Genomic DNA, 19,777 nt, shown 5'->3' on the forward strand with positions numbered 1-19,777 from the left:
TGCCCAGACCAGGGGCCTCGAGGGCAGGCAGGACGGAGGGTCTCGGGTCCGTGGCTCCCTCCCGTGTACAGGGTGCACAACGCCACAGGGCTACTAAGCGGGGACACAGTAGAAGCCGACCATCCCCCTCACGTGGTCTCACCGTGAGGAGCTCTATTCTTACCCCACTTTTGGATGGGGAAACCAAGACTCAGAGACGTTAAGTAACTTGTCTGAGGCCACACAGCTCAGAAGCAGTCCAGCAGGGATTCGAATCTGAGCAGGCAGACCCCTGATCTGAGACACCTACCCTGCAGCTGAGGGTGGTCAGATCACCCGGGGGCGCCTGGGGGGCTCAGGTGGTTAAGTGTCAGACTCTTGCTTTAAGCTCAGGCCATGATCTCCTGATTCGCGGGTTTGAGCCCCGTGTCGGGCTCTGTGCGGGCAGCGTGGAGCCTGCTTGGGATTCTCTCTCTCTCCCTCTCTCTCTCTCTGCCCCTCCCCTGCTTGTTCTCTCTCTGTCAAAATAAATAAATAAATAAACTGCAAGCAAAATTAAGAACTTACCACCTGACACCTGTCCTCTCGGGATTCTGAGGCGCACAGCTTCTGTGCTAAGCGGGCGGTGGCAGGGGGGGGTCCACAGTGTTTTCCGTGTGCTTTTCTCTGAGGTCATCGAATGAACCACCCTCCCCTTTCCCATTCGAGTATTTTACTTGAACACCGAAAGGCAAGATCTAGCACAGTGCTTCCTGAATCTCGTGGAGAGTCAGATTTTGATCCGGAAGGTCTGGGGTGAGGCTGGGGGCTCCGATTTCTGAGGAGCCCCCAGGGGAAGGGATACTCTGGTCCGGGGACCATACTTTGAGAAGGGCGGCCCTAGTAGGTGGCTCTAGCCAGCATCAGGGCCTTGATCTGCCTCCTCCCCAGCCCCCTCCCCACCTGAGCCCCTCTGGAAAGACCCCTAATCAGGCTCTCTGTGCCCCCACCCCCGCCCTGACCCCGGCCACTCCTCCTCTGTCCTCGGCCACCATTCTAGCCCAGCTGGTGGTCGGGCTGTGACATCTTCTCACCCACACCAGCAGGTCTCCAGGTGCAGCCCACAGCCCGCCTGCATCCCGTCACCTGCACTGCCGGTGAAAATGCAGATTCCGGGGCCCTGCTGCCCGCAGATCCCGTCCCAGCCTCTGCAGGGAGGGGCCCAGAGCACGGCCGGCTCACCAGGCAATCACCAGCTCCCAGACAATACCCACCAGGGTCCACAGTCCCCGGCCTGCGGGCCGGAGACCCTGATGGCAGCGTGTGATCTGTCTCCCCGCCGTTCCCAAATGCCACCCCCCCCCCCACCATCCGGGTCCAGCACCCCGGATACACAATTTCTTGTTCCACCAACAGACACCTCCTCAGCCCTACCCACGTTTCCCAAGCCAGGTCCCGTGGCCCCCTGGGCTCTGTAGCAACTAGAGAAACACTCCTGCCCTCTCCAAAGGCCTGCAGGCTCAGTGCCTGGGTCACAGGGTTTAGCACCTTTTCTTTGAAACACACAAAAATAGACACAGAAAGGCTTCCGTTAGCTGGTGCGGCCAGAGAGGGAGAACATCTCCATATAATTAAGGCTTACCCTCTCAGATGCAAAGTTCATCATTTCTGTCCTCTGAGAGTACACAGAATAGATCAAACTTGACCTCTTTTGGAACACTCCAGATTCTGTTTTGGACGGTAACATAAAGATTCCCTTAAAGGCTTTTAAAATGCATAGGACTAGGGGAGCCCGGGTGGCTCAGTCAGTCAAGCGTCCGACGTCAGCTCAGGTCATGATCTCACGGTTCACGAGTTTGAGCCCCACGTCGGGCTCTGTGCTGACACAGCTCAGAGCTTGGAGCCTGCTTCGGATTCTGCGTCTCCCTCTGGCTCTGCCCTTCCCCTGCTCGTGCTCTCTCTCTCTCTCTCTCAAAATTAAATAAACATAAAAAAAATAAGAAAGAAATTAAAATGCGGAAAACTAAAAAAATAACGAAAAGAAAGAAAAAGACACGCGTAGGGTAAGGTTCCTCTATACCCGAATTGTATACCCGAATACAATCTGGGTTTTATAGGTTGACTTTTTTCTCTTTAATATTTTTGAGAGACAGAGAGAGAGACAGAGCATGAGCGGGGGAGGGCCAAGAGAGAGGGAGACACAGAATCTGAAGCAGGCTCAAGGCTCCGAGATGTCAGCACAGGGCCCAACGTGGGGCTCGAACCCACGAACCGTGAGATCACGACCTGAGCCGAAGTCGGACGCCCGACCGACTGAGCCACCCAGGCGCCCCTCCACGTTGACTCTTTATAGCTGCCTATGTCCTCCTCCCTGGTTGTGAGACAGACAGAGAGTGACAGCCAGCGCCCTATCCTCCTTTCTCCAACAGCTCCCAACTCCTGTGGCCTGCCACCCACACAAGGGAGCTTGTTAAACTGTGTCCGAAGAATAAACAGAGTCTGCAGTACGGGGCACGCACAGGCTCTTCTGTGAGTCAAGTTCACGAGTGTGTGAGTCTAGCCGTCCCAAGTCCAGCTGCACGGAGAGCCAGCCTGCAATTCCCCGCGGGGATCGAAGGCACACCTCCAGCTCAGAAGATTTTTAAGAGGCTTTGAACACCCGACCAAACCTGACAACACTCGATGGATGGGGAAGACATTTACAACCCACACGTGGGCCCCCCCTGGGCCCCCCCCCTCCCCCCCCAGCCCCGGCTGCACAAGCGCAAAGCGGGAGCGGCTCGGCAGGGACGCGCGTGATCTTTACCTGTGGCGACAGAGAGGCCTCGGACAAGCAGGGCGACGGTCCGGCCCGGCGCTGCCCCGGTCGGACCCCAGCCGGGCGTGGAGGGGACGCGCAGAGGAGCTGGGGGGCACGTGGAAGAGGTGTGTGCCCACACCGGGGAGCCCACCCTGCCGCCACCCCACGGGATGGAGGGAGGCAGCCCGGCTCCCGGGAAGGCTCGGTGAACGTCCGAGCACCACAGAGACGTAAAAGCAGACGATGCAACCCACGTGCACGGAGGCGACAGACGTGTGTCGAAATAACCTTAAGGGGCAAGAGGTGTCGACAGCCAGCATGTGTGCTTAGCATCGGGGGCAAAGCTTCATAAAGTGTAACTAATGAAATGCTTCGGAATTAACCTAATTAAGAAATATGTACACATGGTTTCCCCTGGGTGGCTCAGTCGGTTGGGCATCGGCTTTGGTGCAGGTCACGATCTCGCGGTCCGCGAGTTCGAGCCCCGCGTCGGGCTCTGGGCTGACGGCTCGGAGCCTGGAGCCTGCTTCGGATTCTGTGTCTCCCTCTCTCTCTCTGCCCCTCCCTCACTCACACTCTCTCTCTCTCTCTCTCTCTCTCTCTCTCTCTAAGAATAAACATTAAAAAAAAAAAACAAAACTGGGAGCCTGGGTGGCTCAGTCGGTTGGGCGTCCGACTTCGGCTCAGGTCACGACCTTACGGTTCGTGGGTTCGAGCCCCATGTCAGCCTCTGGGCTGACGGCTCGGAGCCTGGAGCCTGCTTCGGATTCTGTGTCTCTGCCCCTCCCCTGCTCATGCTCTGTCTCTCTCTCTCCCTCAAAAAAAAAATAAATAAATAAACAGGGGCGCCTGGGTGGCTCCATCAGCTAAGTGTTTGACTTCGGCTCAGGCATGATCTCATGGCTCATGAGTTTGAGCCCTGCATCGGGCTGTGTGCTGACAGCTCAAAGCCTGGAGCCTGCTTGGGATTCTGTGTCCCCTTCTCTCTCTGCCCCTTCCCCTGCTTGTGCTCTGTGTCTCTCAAAAAATAAAGGTTAAAATTAAAAAAAAAATGAAACATTGAAAGAAAGAGAAATATACATAAATGAGAACTACACGTTCACTAAGGAGAAAATCTGAATACTAGAGAGATGTGTCTTCCCAGAAAGGATTCACAAAAAACTAGAGAGTTCCACAAGGCGGGGGAGGGGCTGTAGCCTCTCTTCGGGAGGAGAATGAAAAACCTGTCTGTGGAAGAAAAATCCTAAGGAACCAAGAGTGTCTGGAGAGGAGCTTGAAGGAGATGGAAAAGTCTAGAACAGCACGATGTGGTGGTGACGAGTATGAACTGTGTGACTAACTCTGGGTGCCTCGGTTTGCTCCTCTGTGAAATAGTGGTAACAGCAGCACCCATCTGCACAGATGCTGGCATTCAGCACCATGAAACACCCAAATGCTTGCCAAGCTACTTGGGGAAGAGGGTGGTACTTACTGTGTGTGTCTCCAGATGACTGAGCGAGACCAACAACACATTACAGGGAGGTGGAAACTTGCCAGATGGAAAGGAGCACTTGCTAAATGTCTGTCTTGAAATCCTGGGGGTGCCTTGTAGGTAGTGAGACACCCATCACTGGAGGCATCCAAGCCAAGCCCGGATGAAACAAACATCAGAGACATTTTAAACTCCATTTGTCTGAGCTCTAGCCTCTAACAATACAACCACTGGGCTGCCCAGAGCCTTGGGGTTTGCCCACTTCCTGACTCTCAGCCAAGTTTCCGAGTGGTGGTTCTTAAAGTCAGCTGGGCTTCTGGACCAGCTGAATCGGAACCACTGGGAGCAGGGGGGAGTCATGGTAGAAGAATAATCCTGGCCAAGTCCCACAGCAGAGTTTTGCACCCACATCCTAGGGTGGGGCTTATAAATCTGTACACCCCCCTGACCAGCTTCAGAGACAGACACGAGGCACAGACTCTCCCAAACCCATGGGGGACACCGGGCTAGCCAAGGGGGCCGCTACGGCTGACCCAACCGGGGGCTTACTTTCTAAACGTCCCTTGACTATGTCAATCATCGGGTTTCCCCAAAACCTCGCACCCCCAGGTACCCAGTGCTGGTCAGGGGTCCCCCACGACCCCCAAGTTGCCGCACGATGACTTCTCCCCATTCCCTCAGACAGGGACCTCCAGCGCCAGCCCTGTCCCCAGCCACCACCACCCATCCAGCTGCATATGGAGAGCCCCGTTAGTGCAGGACTTCTAGGGGAACCTGGGGGGCTCAGTGGGTTCAACGTCCGACTTCGGCTCAGGTCATGATCTCGCGGCTCGTGGGTTCGAGCCCCGCGTCGGGCTCTGTGCCGACAGCTTGGAGCCTGGAGCTGCTTCGGATTCTGTGTCTCCCTCTCTCTCTGCCCCTCCCCTGCTCACACTCTGCCTCTCTCCCTCTCTCTCTCTCTCAAAAAATGAATATATAAAAAAAAAAAGAAATTCAAATTAGCCTTCTGGACATGTGGCCTGGCGACCTTGACTGGCCCACTTCCCAAGGCCCTTGTAAGACCTCCCTCCCCCAAACAGTTGGGCACACACGGAGCCCACCCCACTACGGGTAAGGGGCGGGCACCACTGGAGCTTTGAACGGCCTGCACTGGGTTCTCCAGGGCGCACTGGCCGAGGGAGGCTGGACTCACAGCTCCCCACCTCCACCAGCAGCCCGGCGTCTGCCCCAGCCGTTGACCAAAGGCAGGCCGTTGCCGCGGGAACGACAGAGCTGCCGGCCTGTGACATCAGAGCAGGGCTGAAGTCAGGGACGGTGACCAGCCAGCCAGAGGGCGAGCGCCTATGAGGACACCTGTTGGGAGGCTACCAATCACGAAGATTTGCTTCAAGCGGCTGGCATGACGAGCAGACAGACAGCACACACACAGGCACATCATGAAGGTCGGGGCGCGGGTGCCCTTTTGGGGTTTAAGGAGGGGCCCGGCAGCACATGCTGGTGAGGAGGGCCAGGGGGTCGCTCTTCTGAGCTGTCCCGAGTCAAAGTCGGGGATCCCCAAGATGCTGCCGCCCCTTCCCCCCCCCACCCCCACCCCCCCCGCTCGGAGAGCCTCTGTCCCCACTCAAGTCAGGGACCTGCAGGACGCCGCTGCTGAGCAGAGCTAACCAGACGAGGAGGGGAAGGGCTCCTGGCCCCGGCCCCCTGTGGCCACCCACTCACACAAAATAAGAAACCAGACATGCTTGACCTTGTTTCTAGGGTGGGGGGGTGCCCTCCGCCAATCTGACAGTCAAGAAATTTAGTTTGGAGAACATGACTTTGGCCTTAAGAAGTCAAAGCAACTGATTCGGGGGCTTGGTTTCTTCCTTTTTTTTTTTTTTTTTTAATCGTTTATGTTTGAGGAAGAGAGAGAGAGCACAAGCAGGGGAGGGGCAGAGAGAGGGAGACACAGAATCCGAAGCAGGCTCCAGGTTCCAAGCTATCAGCATAGAGCCCGACGCGGGGCTCGAACTCATGAACCGTGAGATCATGACCTGAGCCGAAGGTGGACGCTTAACCGATTGAGCCACCCATGCGCCCCGGGGTTTGGTTTCTTGAGAGGAGAAGGTTACTAGCGGGAACTTGGCTGAATCGTGGGAATCTTGGGGACAAAAGCCTTTGTCTGGGGCCGGAACCTCCCACCGAAGTTCTCAACCACAGTCTGCCCCCTCCACCCCCTTTCTGTTGGGGTCCCTCTTCCTGGTCCTGCGGGTACAGAGAGTTCTACTTCTGCTGCAGTGAATACCCCTCCGGCCCCCCAGCCCCTTCAGCATGGTCTTCCGTACCCACCTCCAGCAAGGGACAAGTTTGGGGTGGGGGTGGGGGGTGGAATAAACAGGGCGTCCAAATGTTACAGCTTAGGGGGCCCCCGACGGCCTTCCAGAACGTCCCGGTATGGCCACCACCGTCGAAGACATTTCTCCCGAGCCCCGGTCCTCCTAACACCACCTCAGCAACGGCTCCCCTGCTCTGCGTTGACCTGCCCTGCTCGACGGCATTTCCTCTCTGGGCCCACCACTGGCGTAGGACCAGCCAGCTCAAGCCCAGGCCCGTACTGCTGCGCTCCGCGGTTCGACCCACACCTTCGCGAACCTTAGCTTCGAAAACGACACGTGTCATTCACACGCGTCACAGAAAAATTAGGAACCGCACACTTGTAAGAGAACGTCTCATTTCCCACCCCCATCTGAACACGCCGCGTTAAAAGAAAAAAAAATTGTACACCATTTGGTCCCGCAGAGCATCAGAAGCTGTGATTTATTTAACTGCTCCCCTGCTGCTGTGTATGTAGGTGTTTCTAACGCTTCCCTGAGACAAACGAGACGGAAATGAATATCCTGACTGAACGCTGGCACGTGTGCTGAATTCCTTCCCTCAGAAAATGCCTAGATACAGGGCTGCCTGATAAGACGGGAGACTGATTTTTAAAGCCCCCGAGTGGCGAGGCCGAAATGCCCTTCCGAGCCTCTCAACTGCTCGGGTTAAGACAGAATCCTACAGTCAAGCCCTTCCAAGGACAGCAAGCCCCTCAGCCAGATGAACCAAGCCACGGGAAGTCCAAAGCTGTGACATCCGGTCCCATTTCTAGAGACGCGTGCCAGGACCAGGCTCCTTGCATTCCTGGCCTGAGCCCTCAGCTGCGTGACCTTGGGCGAGTCATCCAAACAGTCCCCGTCCAGACAGGAGAGGACAGCGGCCTCACCGGCCTCACCGAGGCCTCGTGACCAGGAAGGGACACGGGAGGGAGGCCCTTCTGTGCTGGGAAGGCCTCGACAGCTGGTATCTTCATCTAAGAGACGTACAATTGGGGGCGACGAGCCCTGGGTTTTCAATCCCTGCCTTCCAGAACTGGTGCACAAAAAGCCAAGGCCGCTACGGATTTGTTCCTTCCTTCTCCGTCCTGGAGCCACCTTGGATGAGGGGACAAGATGTACGCAACTGGGCGGCCTGCATCCTGGCTCTGCTCTAGCACAACCCTCCCCCCCTCCTGAGATGCCAGGCTGGTCCTTTCCTCCCAGAGACTTAAAAATTGAAGGCTAAATGCTAGGAGAGCTGTAGACAGAAGCCCCCAGGAGAGCACCTGGGTACACACGTCCAACTAATAACCCTGTACCCAAAAAGCAGGGCGCCTTACGTGCCCCCAAAGCCAACCGGCCACAGGGGCCGCCACAATCCTCCTGAAACGCGCACTCTCCTCCGAACGGAACAGGACCCTCTCCGCGGACCCGAAGCCCACAAGTGATGCCACGTCCCCTCTCTCCCGGCCCCTGACAAATGGAGCGCCAGCTCTCCAAAGCACCCTGGACTCCGGGCTGGGGCTGCGGCCGGGACGCCCAGTGGCCTTGCGACCTGGGCAAAGGGTCAGGTAATCTTCCTCGGCGTCGCAGCGCCTGGTGGTGACGTGAGCCCAGATCCCGCTGGGCACGTGTAAACACGCAAGACACACGGCCCAAACGGTATCACTGCCCCACACCTCTGCGTGCAACACACTCCTGGCTTTATTCTCACTCCTGTCCTTGCTTTCCGCTCTCGTGCACCTCACGGGACCTGGGGGAGGACACGGTGGCCTGGGGAGGGTCGGCCAACGCGGCACGGTGAACTCTCAGCCACCGGGCGCGACCAGCCACAGAGGCGGAGCCACAGACGGTCGAAGGCGCAATCTCTCCTTGGCGCTACGATCTCGTGTGATCATCAAGCACACGGTCCTCCTGACACGTGGCCTCACCGTGAGTCCACCCTCGAGCCCCGAACCCCCCATCCGGACGGGGGGAGGAAGGCAGCTGCCGCGAGCTGGCCCCAGGACAGCCCGGCTGGCCTTCAGCGGCCAGAGCTGGCCAGGAACGACGCGGGTTTATTTCCCGCGCCAGCCGCGGCCTCTCCCTAAAGAGCTGCGGGACGGAGCATCGTGCTGGGTCTCAGAATCCTGGGTGCAGTGGGGGGACCGACGGCCGTCGAGGCCCCCCTCCCCCTGCACCGCACTCTTTCGCAGAGCCTTACTCAGCGTCTACGAGGGCACGGCCTCCAGAAGCTCAATCCTGCTCGTACGGAAGAGGAAATGGAGACTCAGACGGGCACAGGGGTTGGGATTCGGAACCACTTCTGGCTGGCCTTTCTCCCAATACCTTCTGCTTTGTCTTTTTTCTCTAACGTGTCGGTCCGCTTTCTCATCCCGCCCTTCGTGAAGAATCAGCAGTGGAACTGCTTTCTAACCAGCGCCTTCGATTACAGCGACAGGGGTGAGGGCAAAGCCCGGTGCTGCGGTCTTGTGCCTCACCGGCTCTGTGAAGGTGCCCCCAGCCCCTCATGGGGCTGCCAGGAAGGCCCAACCAACATCTCCAGAGTATAGACCAGAAAGGGACAAGGAAAGCCTCACCCCAAGCCAGGTCCTGTCCCCAAGGACACGCCGATGTGACCTCGGGGTCTCTCTGCCCACGGAACGTTCCACGGCAGAAAGCCGGGGTTTTGCCCTGCAGCTCATCTCTGCCACTGTGCTCGCCGGCTCGAGCCCAGAAGGGGGAGGGGGGGTGGATTCACCGTATCTTTGAGGTCAGTTCGGGGAATGACACCCCACAGGCCAACAGGGGAGAGGGGAGCCGGCACCAGAAAGCCCACACGTGCAGCCGGCCCTCACGACGGCCCAGGGCTCGGCTTGGGTCCGGCCGGGGCCCAACGGCCCCCGACCGGGCTCTGTGTGCCACACTGCCCACCGCTCAGCTCTGCTGCCCGGCTCGGAAGCCGCTGTGGGCCTCGAACTCCTGGCGCACGGGGCTGCATCCCAGGACCCCGGGTTTGAACAGCAGGCTCCAGCGGTGGGAGGAGGCTGAGGGCCACCCCACGCCGCCCGCTAAGAAACCGCAAAGGGAACCCAGCTCAGGGTCCCCTGGCCCTTGTGAAATCAGCCAGCGGTGACGGCCGCTCACCCCCGCGAACGTACTAAAAACCAGACTCATATACCTGGAACAGACGAACAGCCGTACGGGAACCGCACCTCAGTAAAGCCGACGGAACTCACGGCCCGTCTCCGAGGCGGATGAAGGATGACGGGTGTTCTGAGGGGCCACGAACCCTTCAGTGTGACCGCTTCTCGGGGGACCCAAGGCAAAGTCAGGCGGCTCTGGGGCGGCACGTGTCCCCAGGCTCAGCGCCCTCACCCGATCACGTGGGGGCCTCTCCTCCGCCTCTCCCCTCCCGAGGAAACCTCACTCTGTCCTTCCATTTCTTTTTCCTCTTTTTTAATGTTTATTTTTGAGAGAGAGAGAGAGAGAGAGAGAGAGAGACAGAGTGCAAGCGGGGGAGGGGCAGAGAGCAAGGGAGACAGAGAATCCGAAGCAGGCTCCAGGCTCCCAGCTGTCAACACAGGGCCCTATGCGGGGCTCGAACCCACAAACTGTGAGATCACGACCTGAGCCGAAGTCGGACGCTTCACCGACTCAGCCACCCAGGCGCCCCGGGGGAGAGAATGTTTAAAATGCGAAAGCAGGGGTGCTGGGTGGCTCAGTTGGTTAAGCGTCTGACCCATGATTTCGGCTCACGTCATGATCTCATGATTCACGGGGTCCGAGCCCAGCTCTGTGCTGACGGCGTGGAGCCTGTTTGGGCTTAGTCTCCCTCTCTCTCTGCCTCTCCCCTGCTCACTCTCTCTCTCGAAATAAATGAAAATAAACCTAAAAAAATAAAAATGGGGGAAAGGAAGGAAACATAAGACAAAAAGAGAGAGGGAGGCGCACCGTAAGAGACTCTTAAATACAGAGAACAAACTGAGGGCTGCTGGAGGGGAGTTGGGTGGGGGGGGAGGAGCTAAATGGGGGATGGGCATTAAGGGGGGGCACCTGTTGGGATGGGCGCCGGGTGCTGTATGTAAGTGATGAATCACTGATTTCTACTCCTGAAGCCATTACACAACAGTTTAACTAACTTGGATGTAAATAAAATTTAAAAACTAATAAACAAAATAAGATAAAATTAAAGAATAAAATAAATAAAACTAAATAAATAAAATAAAATAAATTTGAAAGCACTCAGTGCAACTGGGCTTTTAAAATAAACACGTCCTGGGGCACCTGGGTGGCTTAGTCAGTTAAACGTCCGACTTCGGCTCAGGGTCACGATCTCGCAGTTTGTGGGTTCAAGCCCCGCGTCGGGCTCTGTGCTGACAGCTCGGAGCCTGGAGCCTGCTTCGGATTCTGTGTCTCCCTCTCTCTCTGCCCCTCCCCTGCTCCTGCTCTGTCTCTCTCTGTCTCAAAAATAAATAAAAACATTAAAAAAAAAAAAAAACAAAATAAATACGTCCTAAAGATTCTTCTAGGTCACAAACATGAATCCGTAACACCGCTGAAAATGACAGCTGAATATTTTGCTGTCAGGTTAGAGCTTCATTTATCTGCTCATCTGCAGTCGACGGGCTCACCTCTGAGCGAGAGGTCTTTCACCCTCCACCCTCCACCCTCCCGCCCCAGCCAAGCTCTCGTGGCTCAGAATCCCGAAGGTCGGGCTCCTCTATTAACACCTCCCGTCTTCTCGGCTACCTGCCCGCTGCACGACCCCGAGCAAGTGACCTCATCAGCCGTGCCTCACCGTGACCTTCTGTAAAATGGGGACAACAACTGAACGGGCAGGGCTAACACCAGGAACGCGCAGACATACCTCCAAGCACTCGGCAACAGCCATTATTGTCACGGTCCCCGTCCTGTGCCCTTCCCAAACTTAGGATGATTTCCTGCCTGGCTGCCCGCAGGCGGCCCGGGAACCCGGCCTGTGTCTCCCCAGCTCCCTTCCCTGTGCGATCGATCACCAAGGCCTCTGCTCTGTTCAGTGGGGGTGGTGTGCACAGCACAGGGTCTCACGTGGAGACAGCGAACACCCCCCCCCCCAAAACACACACACACCAGAACCTCCTGTGAGCAGCGTCCCTGCTTGTTCTTGTGATCTTCGCCCACAACCCTAGCAAGTAAGTAATTTACCATCTGTTTGGAGCTGGAGAAACTGAGGCAGAGGGCACTGGCCCAGGTCCTCACCCCTCTGGACGCCGGCATGGGGCTGCACGGCGGCCTCCCTAACAGGCTTGTTATAAAAGTCAGCTCCCTCGTTTCCTGCTGACTCGACTTCCCCTCTGTGTTCTACTTCCCCTTCCCTCCCGGGGCCCCCCCGCCTACCCCGATTTTCCACCGTCTGCTGAGCCACGGCCAGAGGCTTTCCCGTGTAGACCCAGGCTCCGTATCCCAGCAGAACTAAACGGGGAGGGTAGCCCTGAGCACGTGAGGGGATACCTGGTCTCTGGGCACTGAGGGCGAACTCCAGAGACGAGCCCCCACGAGCCCTTCCCGCCCCTGCCCTCCCCACCAGCCCCACCAGTTGCTACACCCGCCTTTCTGTCTCCCGAGACCTCCCCACTGCAGGCACGGGCCCCTGGAGAACTGCAGGCCCCTTAAAATCGGGGCGCCTGGGTCGCTCAGTCCATTAAGCGTCCGACTTCGGCTCAGGTCATGATCTCGCGGTTTGTGAGTTCGAGCCCCACATCGGGCTCTGCGCGGACAGCTCGGAGCCTGGAGCCTGCTTCCGGTTCTGTGTCTCCCTGTCTCTCTGCCCCTCCCCTGCTCCTGCTCTGTCTCTCTCTGTCTCAAAAATAAATAAAACATTAAAAAAAAACTCGCTCTCCTGCCCGCAGCTTTGTGCCCCTCCCCCACCCTGACGTCTAACAGTTGGGGGGAGGGGGGCGCCCACAAAATCCTGCAGTCTCCACTGCCGCACCCGGGCTCAGAGCTGCCCGCATTTCGGTTCCAGTGACGCTTCTCCCCACATTCTCCACTCTCCCCTACAGGCCATACAATGGCTGTTTCCACGGTAGCGAACCGGCTCTTGGAGGTCACAGAGCCCTCTGAGAATCTGGTGGAAGCCACCGCCCCTGCCTCGGAAAATCCGGGCACGCGCACACACATACGCGTGCGCACACACAGACACACGGCTTTGCTTACGGTTTCAGGGCTCGAGACCCGTGTCCCCCGCCCCCCCTCCCCCGCCACCACCCCCCAGTCTATCTTTGGATAGATGTCCCTACGGCCCAGGATAGGGCCCTTCCTTAGAAAGACTCCACCTCAATGTGATTCTTAGAGTAAACACTTGTGCAGTCCGCCTTGCTGGGGTCTCCAGAAGCCTAACCTGGGGTACTATTCAGACCCAGCGGATCCAATTTGGGTCAGTCAGCTGCAAAACAGGATTCCTCTGGGTCCTGTGCACCTTTCCCTGGAGCCACACGTCCACGCAGTGACGGAGGCACCGAAGGATTCCAGCCAGTTCAGGCCTCAAGGGCCCGGGGGAGTGGGTCCTGGGAGCTCCCAGGTCTGGATGGGGGAGTCAACTTCATCCTACCTGCCCTCTGAGACACAGGTGCTCCTGACCATCGCTCGGTCTGGAAGTCCCCCTTCCCCGCCTCCCCCAGCCACCTCTGCTCCCAAACTCTAGGCATCTCATCTACCTGCTTAACCCCTGGCCGGACACCCCCACGGCCCTCTGTCTCCACACCTGCTCAGACCCTTTAGCGCCAAGACGGAAGTCTGGCCGAGCAGCCTCAAGACCTATCTACCCATTTAAAGTTATGTACAAGTACAGCTGTCAATGCCTATACTAAAGATCTAGAACATTCTTTTTTTTTTTTTTTTTTTTTAGTTTATTTATTTTGAGAGGGAGAGAGAGAATGAGCAGGGGAGGGGCAGAGAGAGAGGATCCCAAGCTGTCAATCCTGCACTGACTGTGCAGAGCCTGACATGGGGCTTGAACTCACAAGCCATGAGATGATGACCCGAGCTGAAATCAAGAGCCAGACGCCTAACTGACTGAGCCACCCAGGAGCCCCGAGAACATTCTTTTCTCAAACCGAAAGTGTCCTGAGTAGCCCACACTGGAGACAACTGCTCTGTGCAAACATTGGCACGTACCGGAATCACCTGGACAGTCTTATAAATACCAATGCCCATGAGGGGCCTGGGTGGCTCGGTCAGTTAAGCATCTGGCTCCTGATTTTGGCTCAGGTCATGATCTCACGGTTGGAGACATCAAGAGCTACGTGGGGCTCTGTGCCGACAGTGTGGAGCCTGCTTGGGATTCGCTCTCTCCCTCCCTCTCTGCCCCTCTCCCAGGTGCACACTCCAAATAAAAAATACCAGTGCCCATGCCCCGAGCCACAAGGCTCCAATTCGGGACCAGTTCAGACATCTGCCTTCTAGCCAACTCCCGGGGCCACCCCTGCTGTCATCCACAGGTGCACATCCTCAAAGGCTTGCCTTGGGCCCCTGGGAAGGGACACAGATGGCACGTGATACGCCACAGAGGGGTCATCTGGCCCCTCGCCCCCCTGCTCTGCACCTGGAACTCTCTCTCCCCGTTCCCTGGGTGGGTGGTCCCTTTGCTCAGCACACCCCCACGCTGCCGCCATGGATGAGGCACCTAACCACGCCTGGGTGCATGGTCCCCCAGCTCTGTCCTCAGATTTGGGGCTCACGCTCTCCCACCTTGGCTCCTCAGCTCTGCTTTTCTCTTTCCAGGAAAACCATCCTAGTCATGGGGCCACCTGCCCTTGGTCCCTTGTGCACGTGCTTGTGGAAGGGTGAGGGAGCGTCCGTTGCAGGGGAGAAGCACTGGCCCCGCCCAACATGCTGTTCTTTCTTCTCTGGTCTCCTCCAGGCCCTTCTCTCTCCTGCTGCGTTCCCCAGGGTCCTCCGGGTATATCTCTTAGCCACTTGGGAATCTGAGGGGTTCACCCACACCTGCAGGCCTCGGGCATCGGATCAGTGGCTCTGCATCTGGCCTAGGGTGGCTGCACGCCCTCCCTCCCTGCCGACCCCATAAGCCTGGGAAGGGGTCCCCATCCTTGTTTTCAATGCGCTCAAATGCTACCACTGGATCTGGACCGTGCACCCGGCACGGGGGTCTGCCCGGCAACCCAGCAGAGACAGCACAGAAGAGAGGCAGGGGCCCAGCCCACCTGCCGCTCACAGACCACTGGCCCCAACCGCAAATTCCCGAGGACCGACCGGGTCCCGGCTGCAGGCTGACACCAAGTCCTCAGCCCACAGGCAGGGGCCACGGTGGTCTGGCGGTGGGTGGGTCCCTCCACCCACCGGCCACGCCCGGCATGGCCTGCACGCATGTGTCCCGGACACATCCCCGCCCTCTGTCTCCCAACCCCGGGAAATGCCAGCAGCCCAGGTTCCAGGGACTCCCTGGGGAGAATGCATCCTTCCAGGGACACTGTCCAAACCCGGGCCCAGGGGCTGCAGTCCCCTCCGTGGCCCCCCTCCCTTCAAAACCCGCTACTTCCAGATCCTAAAAATGCATTCCCCTCTCACACAGGTACTTGATTTATCATTTACCCAAAGCACCTGGAGTGTGGCCATCAGGGTTGGGGACTGCGGGGCTCTGCCCACCCTGACACACCCAGCACTCCCACACCGCCTGGCACTGGTGTCCGGAGGTCCCCTCCTAAGGCGGGGGACAATGCCTCCCGTGGGGCGGAGCCAGCCACGCCATAACGGCTTGTTGAAACACAGCCCGCTGTGAAAGGGTATACACAACCCCAAGCGAGCAAGCACTCCATAGGAGTCGCCAAGGGCGGTTTTAAAGAGCCACCCCCACCCGGCCCCCGTGCACTTAGGGCCTGATTCAACTCACGGGAGTCTTATCTGCCCTGGTCTTCCCGGACACGTGCGTCCAGCAAAGACACGGCCATTTCCGAATGCTCGCTGTGTGTTTTCTGCAGGTGGCCACGGTCTGGCCCGCTCTGCCAGGCAACCGGCAAGTGACCTTGGCGGTGGGCCTTTCTCCGCTCTGCCGGAGATCGCCAGGGGGTTTGCTGAGAGCAGGGTCTGGAGACGGGAGCACCCTGAGAAAGACGCCATCGTGGGCCACTCTTCTGGAGCCACGTGGCCTTGGGTGCTGCCACCCAAGCCAGAAGTGAGATTTTCTTTGCCAGATCCAGGGAGCTCCTGGACTGACCCAGGACTCCCAAACTGGCCAAGTGTCTCAGCTGGCTCAGTATCTGGAGGCTCCCTCCGTGGTGGTACTGCTTGAAGAAAAGGCCCAAAGCTGGTCTGTGGCCAGGTGCCGGGGGCTGGGCAGGCTCGCGGTAGACGGCCACGGACTCCATTAGGTGGTAGGAGACGGGCCAGCAGCACATGGGAGCAGGGCTGAGACAGGAAACGTTTCCCGTTTGTCCTCATTTGCCTGGAAAGGATGGGGAACAAGGCCTTCCAGGAGGGACCCAGGTCTTACCTACTGCTCCCTTCATCGTAAATTTCACAACCTCATCATGAGCTCCTTTTCCTGAGCACAGTTCCGGTCCTACAAGCTCCCAGAAATCCTTACACAGGCAGGCAGACAGAGATCAGACTATTTCTTAAGCCAACTGCCTCTCGTAGACACCAAGCCAGTTAACGAGCCTGCGTCCAGCCGACAATTAAAGGAGCCAGCACAGCACATTCAAGGTCAGCGTTTAGTAACCCCAGCGTGCGTGAGGCCATCACCCTTCACGGGCCCCTGGGTCGCGGCCACAGCCGGCCGTGGTGGCACGGAATCACCTGTGGAGCTTTTGAAACCACAAGAGCTGAGGTCCAGGCCAGGCCCTCTGTATTTACAAAGGGACCCAGCCTTGAGTGGCCTCTACAAGAGCCCCAGGCAACTCGGTTCTGGGCCAGAGTGGGGAATACAAGCAGGACTTAAAAGAGAAGCAGACACAGAAGGGCCACGGCCTTCACCGTGAGGTTTAGTCCACGGCCACCCTGGGGTGTCGCGGCTCTGTATCCCAAGGAGATCGAACACAGAGGGGCCGACCGGGGCAGCCGGTGTGTGACGAGCTTCCCCCTAAAATTCAGGTCCACCCAGAACCTGCGTACGTGACCTTATTTGGAAATAGGGTCTCTGCAGATGTGATCACGTTAAGATGATGTCATGCTGGACTCAAGTGGGCCCTAAACTCAGTGATCGGGGTCTTTCTACGGAGAGAGAGATTTGGACAGACGCGCGCACAGACGGACCCACGTAAAGACAGAGCGCAGGCTGGAGGGACGCGTCCACAAGCTAAGGAGCACCAGCAGCCAGAGCAAGCTGCGAGAGAGACCTAGAGCGAATTCCCCCTCGGGGCCCCCGGAAGGAGCCAATCCTACCCACACCTTGATCTGGGGCTTTGGGCCCCTACACTGTGAGAGAAGCAATTCCTGTTGTTTTAAGCGCCCCCCCCCCCTTTCACCCCCCAGTTTCTGGTGATTCGCTACAGCAGCCACGGGAATCTAACGAACTGGGCGTCGCAATGCAAGTCTGGTGTCGGTACCCCGACCGGCCTCCGAGCTGAGACGGGGTTAAAAGTCTAGGATCTCCGATGCTTCTGCTTTGGAGAATTGGGACACAAATGCCAGGAGATCCAGGCGGAAGAGAGAGGAACCACAAAGCGAGAAGCCCCTCGACCCCGACCCTTTGCTCCCTCAGCTTACTGGGCCAGGACGAGGCCAGGAATTCTCCCTCCGGGGCCAAAGAGTGTGAGGTGGTCTCCAGGGCCAGCCCTTCCTGCTTGGTGCCTGTGAACCAAGTCCAAGCACCTTGCAAGACTCGGTTCCTTCTGGGCCTTGGGACCACCCTGCCCCACGGCCTGATGGTCAGAAGTATGGCCTCGCTCTTAGCAAAGGGGCCTGGCCAGGCCGGGGCTCCCAGCAGACACCCCAGAAGGAGGCCGATGTGCATCGCCCTCAAATCCTGCTGAGCACCAAAGCCAAATCGGGGAGCCGACCTTACCTCCCCCCAACTCGGGTTTTACGGAAAACTAGTCCGTAAGCATGGACCACGTCCCACGCCCAGGTGGCCAGAGCCATGTGAGGCCCACAGATAAGAACCCACGAACACTTCCTGGGCTGGCAACAGCTCAGAGGGCCAACTGGGGTGTGGCCAGCAGCCATGGGGGTGTGGGGGGGGATGAGAAGGGCATGGCTGACAACAGAAGAAACCCACAGACCCTGGCTCTGTCTGCACAGGTGAGGGCGGCCAGCCCCACCACATGTGGCCTGGCAACCGGATGCTTGGCTGGCTGAGACTCAGGAGCAGAACATAAACCTGTTGAAAAGCCTGGGGGTGGTGGGGGGGGGGGCGGGATAGGGGGCTGCAGTGGCCCACCTGCTGGGCATCTGTCCTTCCGGCTCAACTGAACTTGGCCCAGGAGAACCTGGCTGACCCTCACCAGGGCAGTTGGAGGCCTGCATGGAAACCTCTGGGGCCCAGCTGGTTCCTCCCATTTCTGCTGGCTTCTCCCCACTTGTCCCAGCCCCTGCGTGGATCACACCTAGTATCTGGCTTCTCCTCCCTCCCCTGCCTGCTCCCACCACTGGGGGGGGGGGGGGGGTAAGGAGTCCTGGGGTTAACAGATATTTTCTTGAGGATTCTAAACAGCCACACAACCCCACTTGCCCCACACGGCCTCGTTCTTGTGCATGTCCTGAAAAAGCACTCACCGGGTGCAAACCACTCAAGGACCCTCCTCCCTGTCCCCCCCCCCCCCCACGGCCCTGGGTTGGGTGCCCCCTGGGCAGGGTGCAGATTAAGGAGCTGCCTTTGGGGCTCTAGCCGCCTCTCAGGGCTGCCCCTCTGAGCGCAGGGAAGCCGGCCAGAGGAGGGAAGCTTCCACTCTGCCCCAGTTTAATCCTGCGAACCCCCACACGGGGCTGGAGGGAGTCCAGGCCACAGAAGGCCAGCTCCATGTTATCTGTGCAAGTTTCTCCCGGGGTCCCCAGGCCTCCAGCCCCCCGGGCGCCGGAACTCTCCCCGTCCCACGCTGTGTCCCCCCACTCTCCCCGCCCCCCGCGCTGGCATCCCAGGGCCCTCCGCCTGCCAAAACCCGATCCGTTCCCTGGCTCCCTTCTCTGGGGCTGGAGCTGCAGCGGAATTTCGGTGGAATTTTGAGGTTGAGAAGCATCTCGGCGGAGAAGCAAAGAAAGGGAGACGGAAGGGGGTGGGGAAAAAAAAGTGCGATTTTGGCGTCCACTTGCAGGATTCGAGAAGGCCCGAGGGCCAGGGTCCGGGGCGTGGGCCCCTCGGCCGGCTGCGGGCGGGCGGGGCGCCCGCGGACCCTCGGGGAGGCGGGCACCGGGCCGGGGCGGGGTCGCCGTCCTTACCTACGTCTGCATTGCAAAACGCCTGTTGCGGGTGCACCGGGGAGCAGCTGCAGGCGTCGGCCCGGCGCAGCAGCGTCCCCAGCAGCAGCAGCAGGCCCAGCGCGAGCCGCAGGCTGCGGGCCGCGGAGCCCATGGCGGGCGGGGGCGCGGGGCGCGGGGCGCGGGGCTCGGCCGCCTCCGCCGGCTCTGCGGGCGCTGGCCTCTGGGCGCGCCGGGGCCGCGCGGGGCTCGCTGCGCTCCGCGGGCGCGCCCTCCGCACCTGGCCCGCGCTCGCCCGCGCAAACTTTCCCGGGTCTTTGTCGCGGGCCGGAGAGGGGGGCGCGCGGGGCGTGGGGCGCGGCTCACGCGGCGGCGAGGAGACGGGTGGGGGCGGCGAGGCGGGCGAGCGAGCGAGCGCGCGACCCGGCGCCGGCGGCTTCCACTGCCTTCTATGGATGCGTGCGCTGCGGGCGCGGGCCGAGCCGGCCTTTTATTGCGCTCCGAGGCGAGCCGGCTCCGCCCCCCGGTGGCGGGCGGCCAATGCGGCTCCGGCAGCTCCGGGCCGCCCCCTCCCCGCGCGCCTCCCGCGCCTCCCCGCCCTCCCCCAAACTCGGCTTTGTTGTGCCCGGACCGGCGGGCACGTCTGGCCCCCACCCCCGCCCGCAGCTGCGCACCTGGCCCCCGGCCGCGCCCCGCAGCCCCCCTCGCCCCGGCGCCCCCCGAGATCGCCCGAGGTTGGGGTGGCAGCCGCGGGGCGGGCAGCGCCCACCGGGCCCTGACTCAGCACTTGGGACTCGCAGCCCACCCTTCAACGGCACCAGGCGCCCGCCGACTGCCCCTTCCCCTCCGGCTTGGAGGCGTACGCTGCCTGATTCCCTTCCACCC

General features: G+C 59.4%; 1 protein-coding gene and 1 long non-coding RNA gene across 11 annotated transcripts in view; one reads left to right on the top strand and one right to left on the bottom strand.

The window, feature by feature from the left end:
• The window catches only part of LOC122207260 (metalloproteinase inhibitor 2), a 47,595-nt gene extending 28,533 nt beyond the window's left edge, over nucleotides 1-19,062 (bottom strand). Inside the window, exons 1-2 of one of the 10 annotated variants that reach the window (XM_042917269.1) lie at nucleotides 5,422-5,438; nucleotides 4,230-4,367 (exon numbers count right to left, since the gene is read on the bottom strand). In XM_042917269.1, coding sequence (XP_042773203.1) covers nucleotide 4,230 — 1 coding nt within the window. In that variant the 5' untranslated portion in view covers nucleotides 4,231-4,367; nucleotides 5,422-5,438. Of the gene's footprint in view, nucleotides 1-4,229; nucleotides 4,368-5,329; nucleotides 5,510-18,913 lie in introns of those variants that run through there. The other 9 variants (XM_042917260.1, XM_042917263.1, XM_042917259.1 and 6 more) reach the window with 9 other exon arrangements.
• Nucleotides 5,583-9,757, top strand: LOC122207262. The gene is made up of 2 exons (XR_006196738.1): nucleotides 5,583-5,671; nucleotides 6,625-9,757. It is a non-coding gene; the product is annotated as an uncharacterized LOC122207262 (long non-coding RNA).
• Nucleotides 19,063-19,777: the final 715 nt, after the last annotated feature.

Source organism: Panthera leo, chromosome E1 (genome assembly GCF_018350215.1).
Source record: "Panthera leo isolate Ple1 chromosome E1, P.leo_Ple1_pat1.1, whole genome shotgun sequence".
NCBI lineage: Eukaryota > Metazoa > Chordata > Mammalia > Carnivora > Felidae > Panthera > Panthera leo.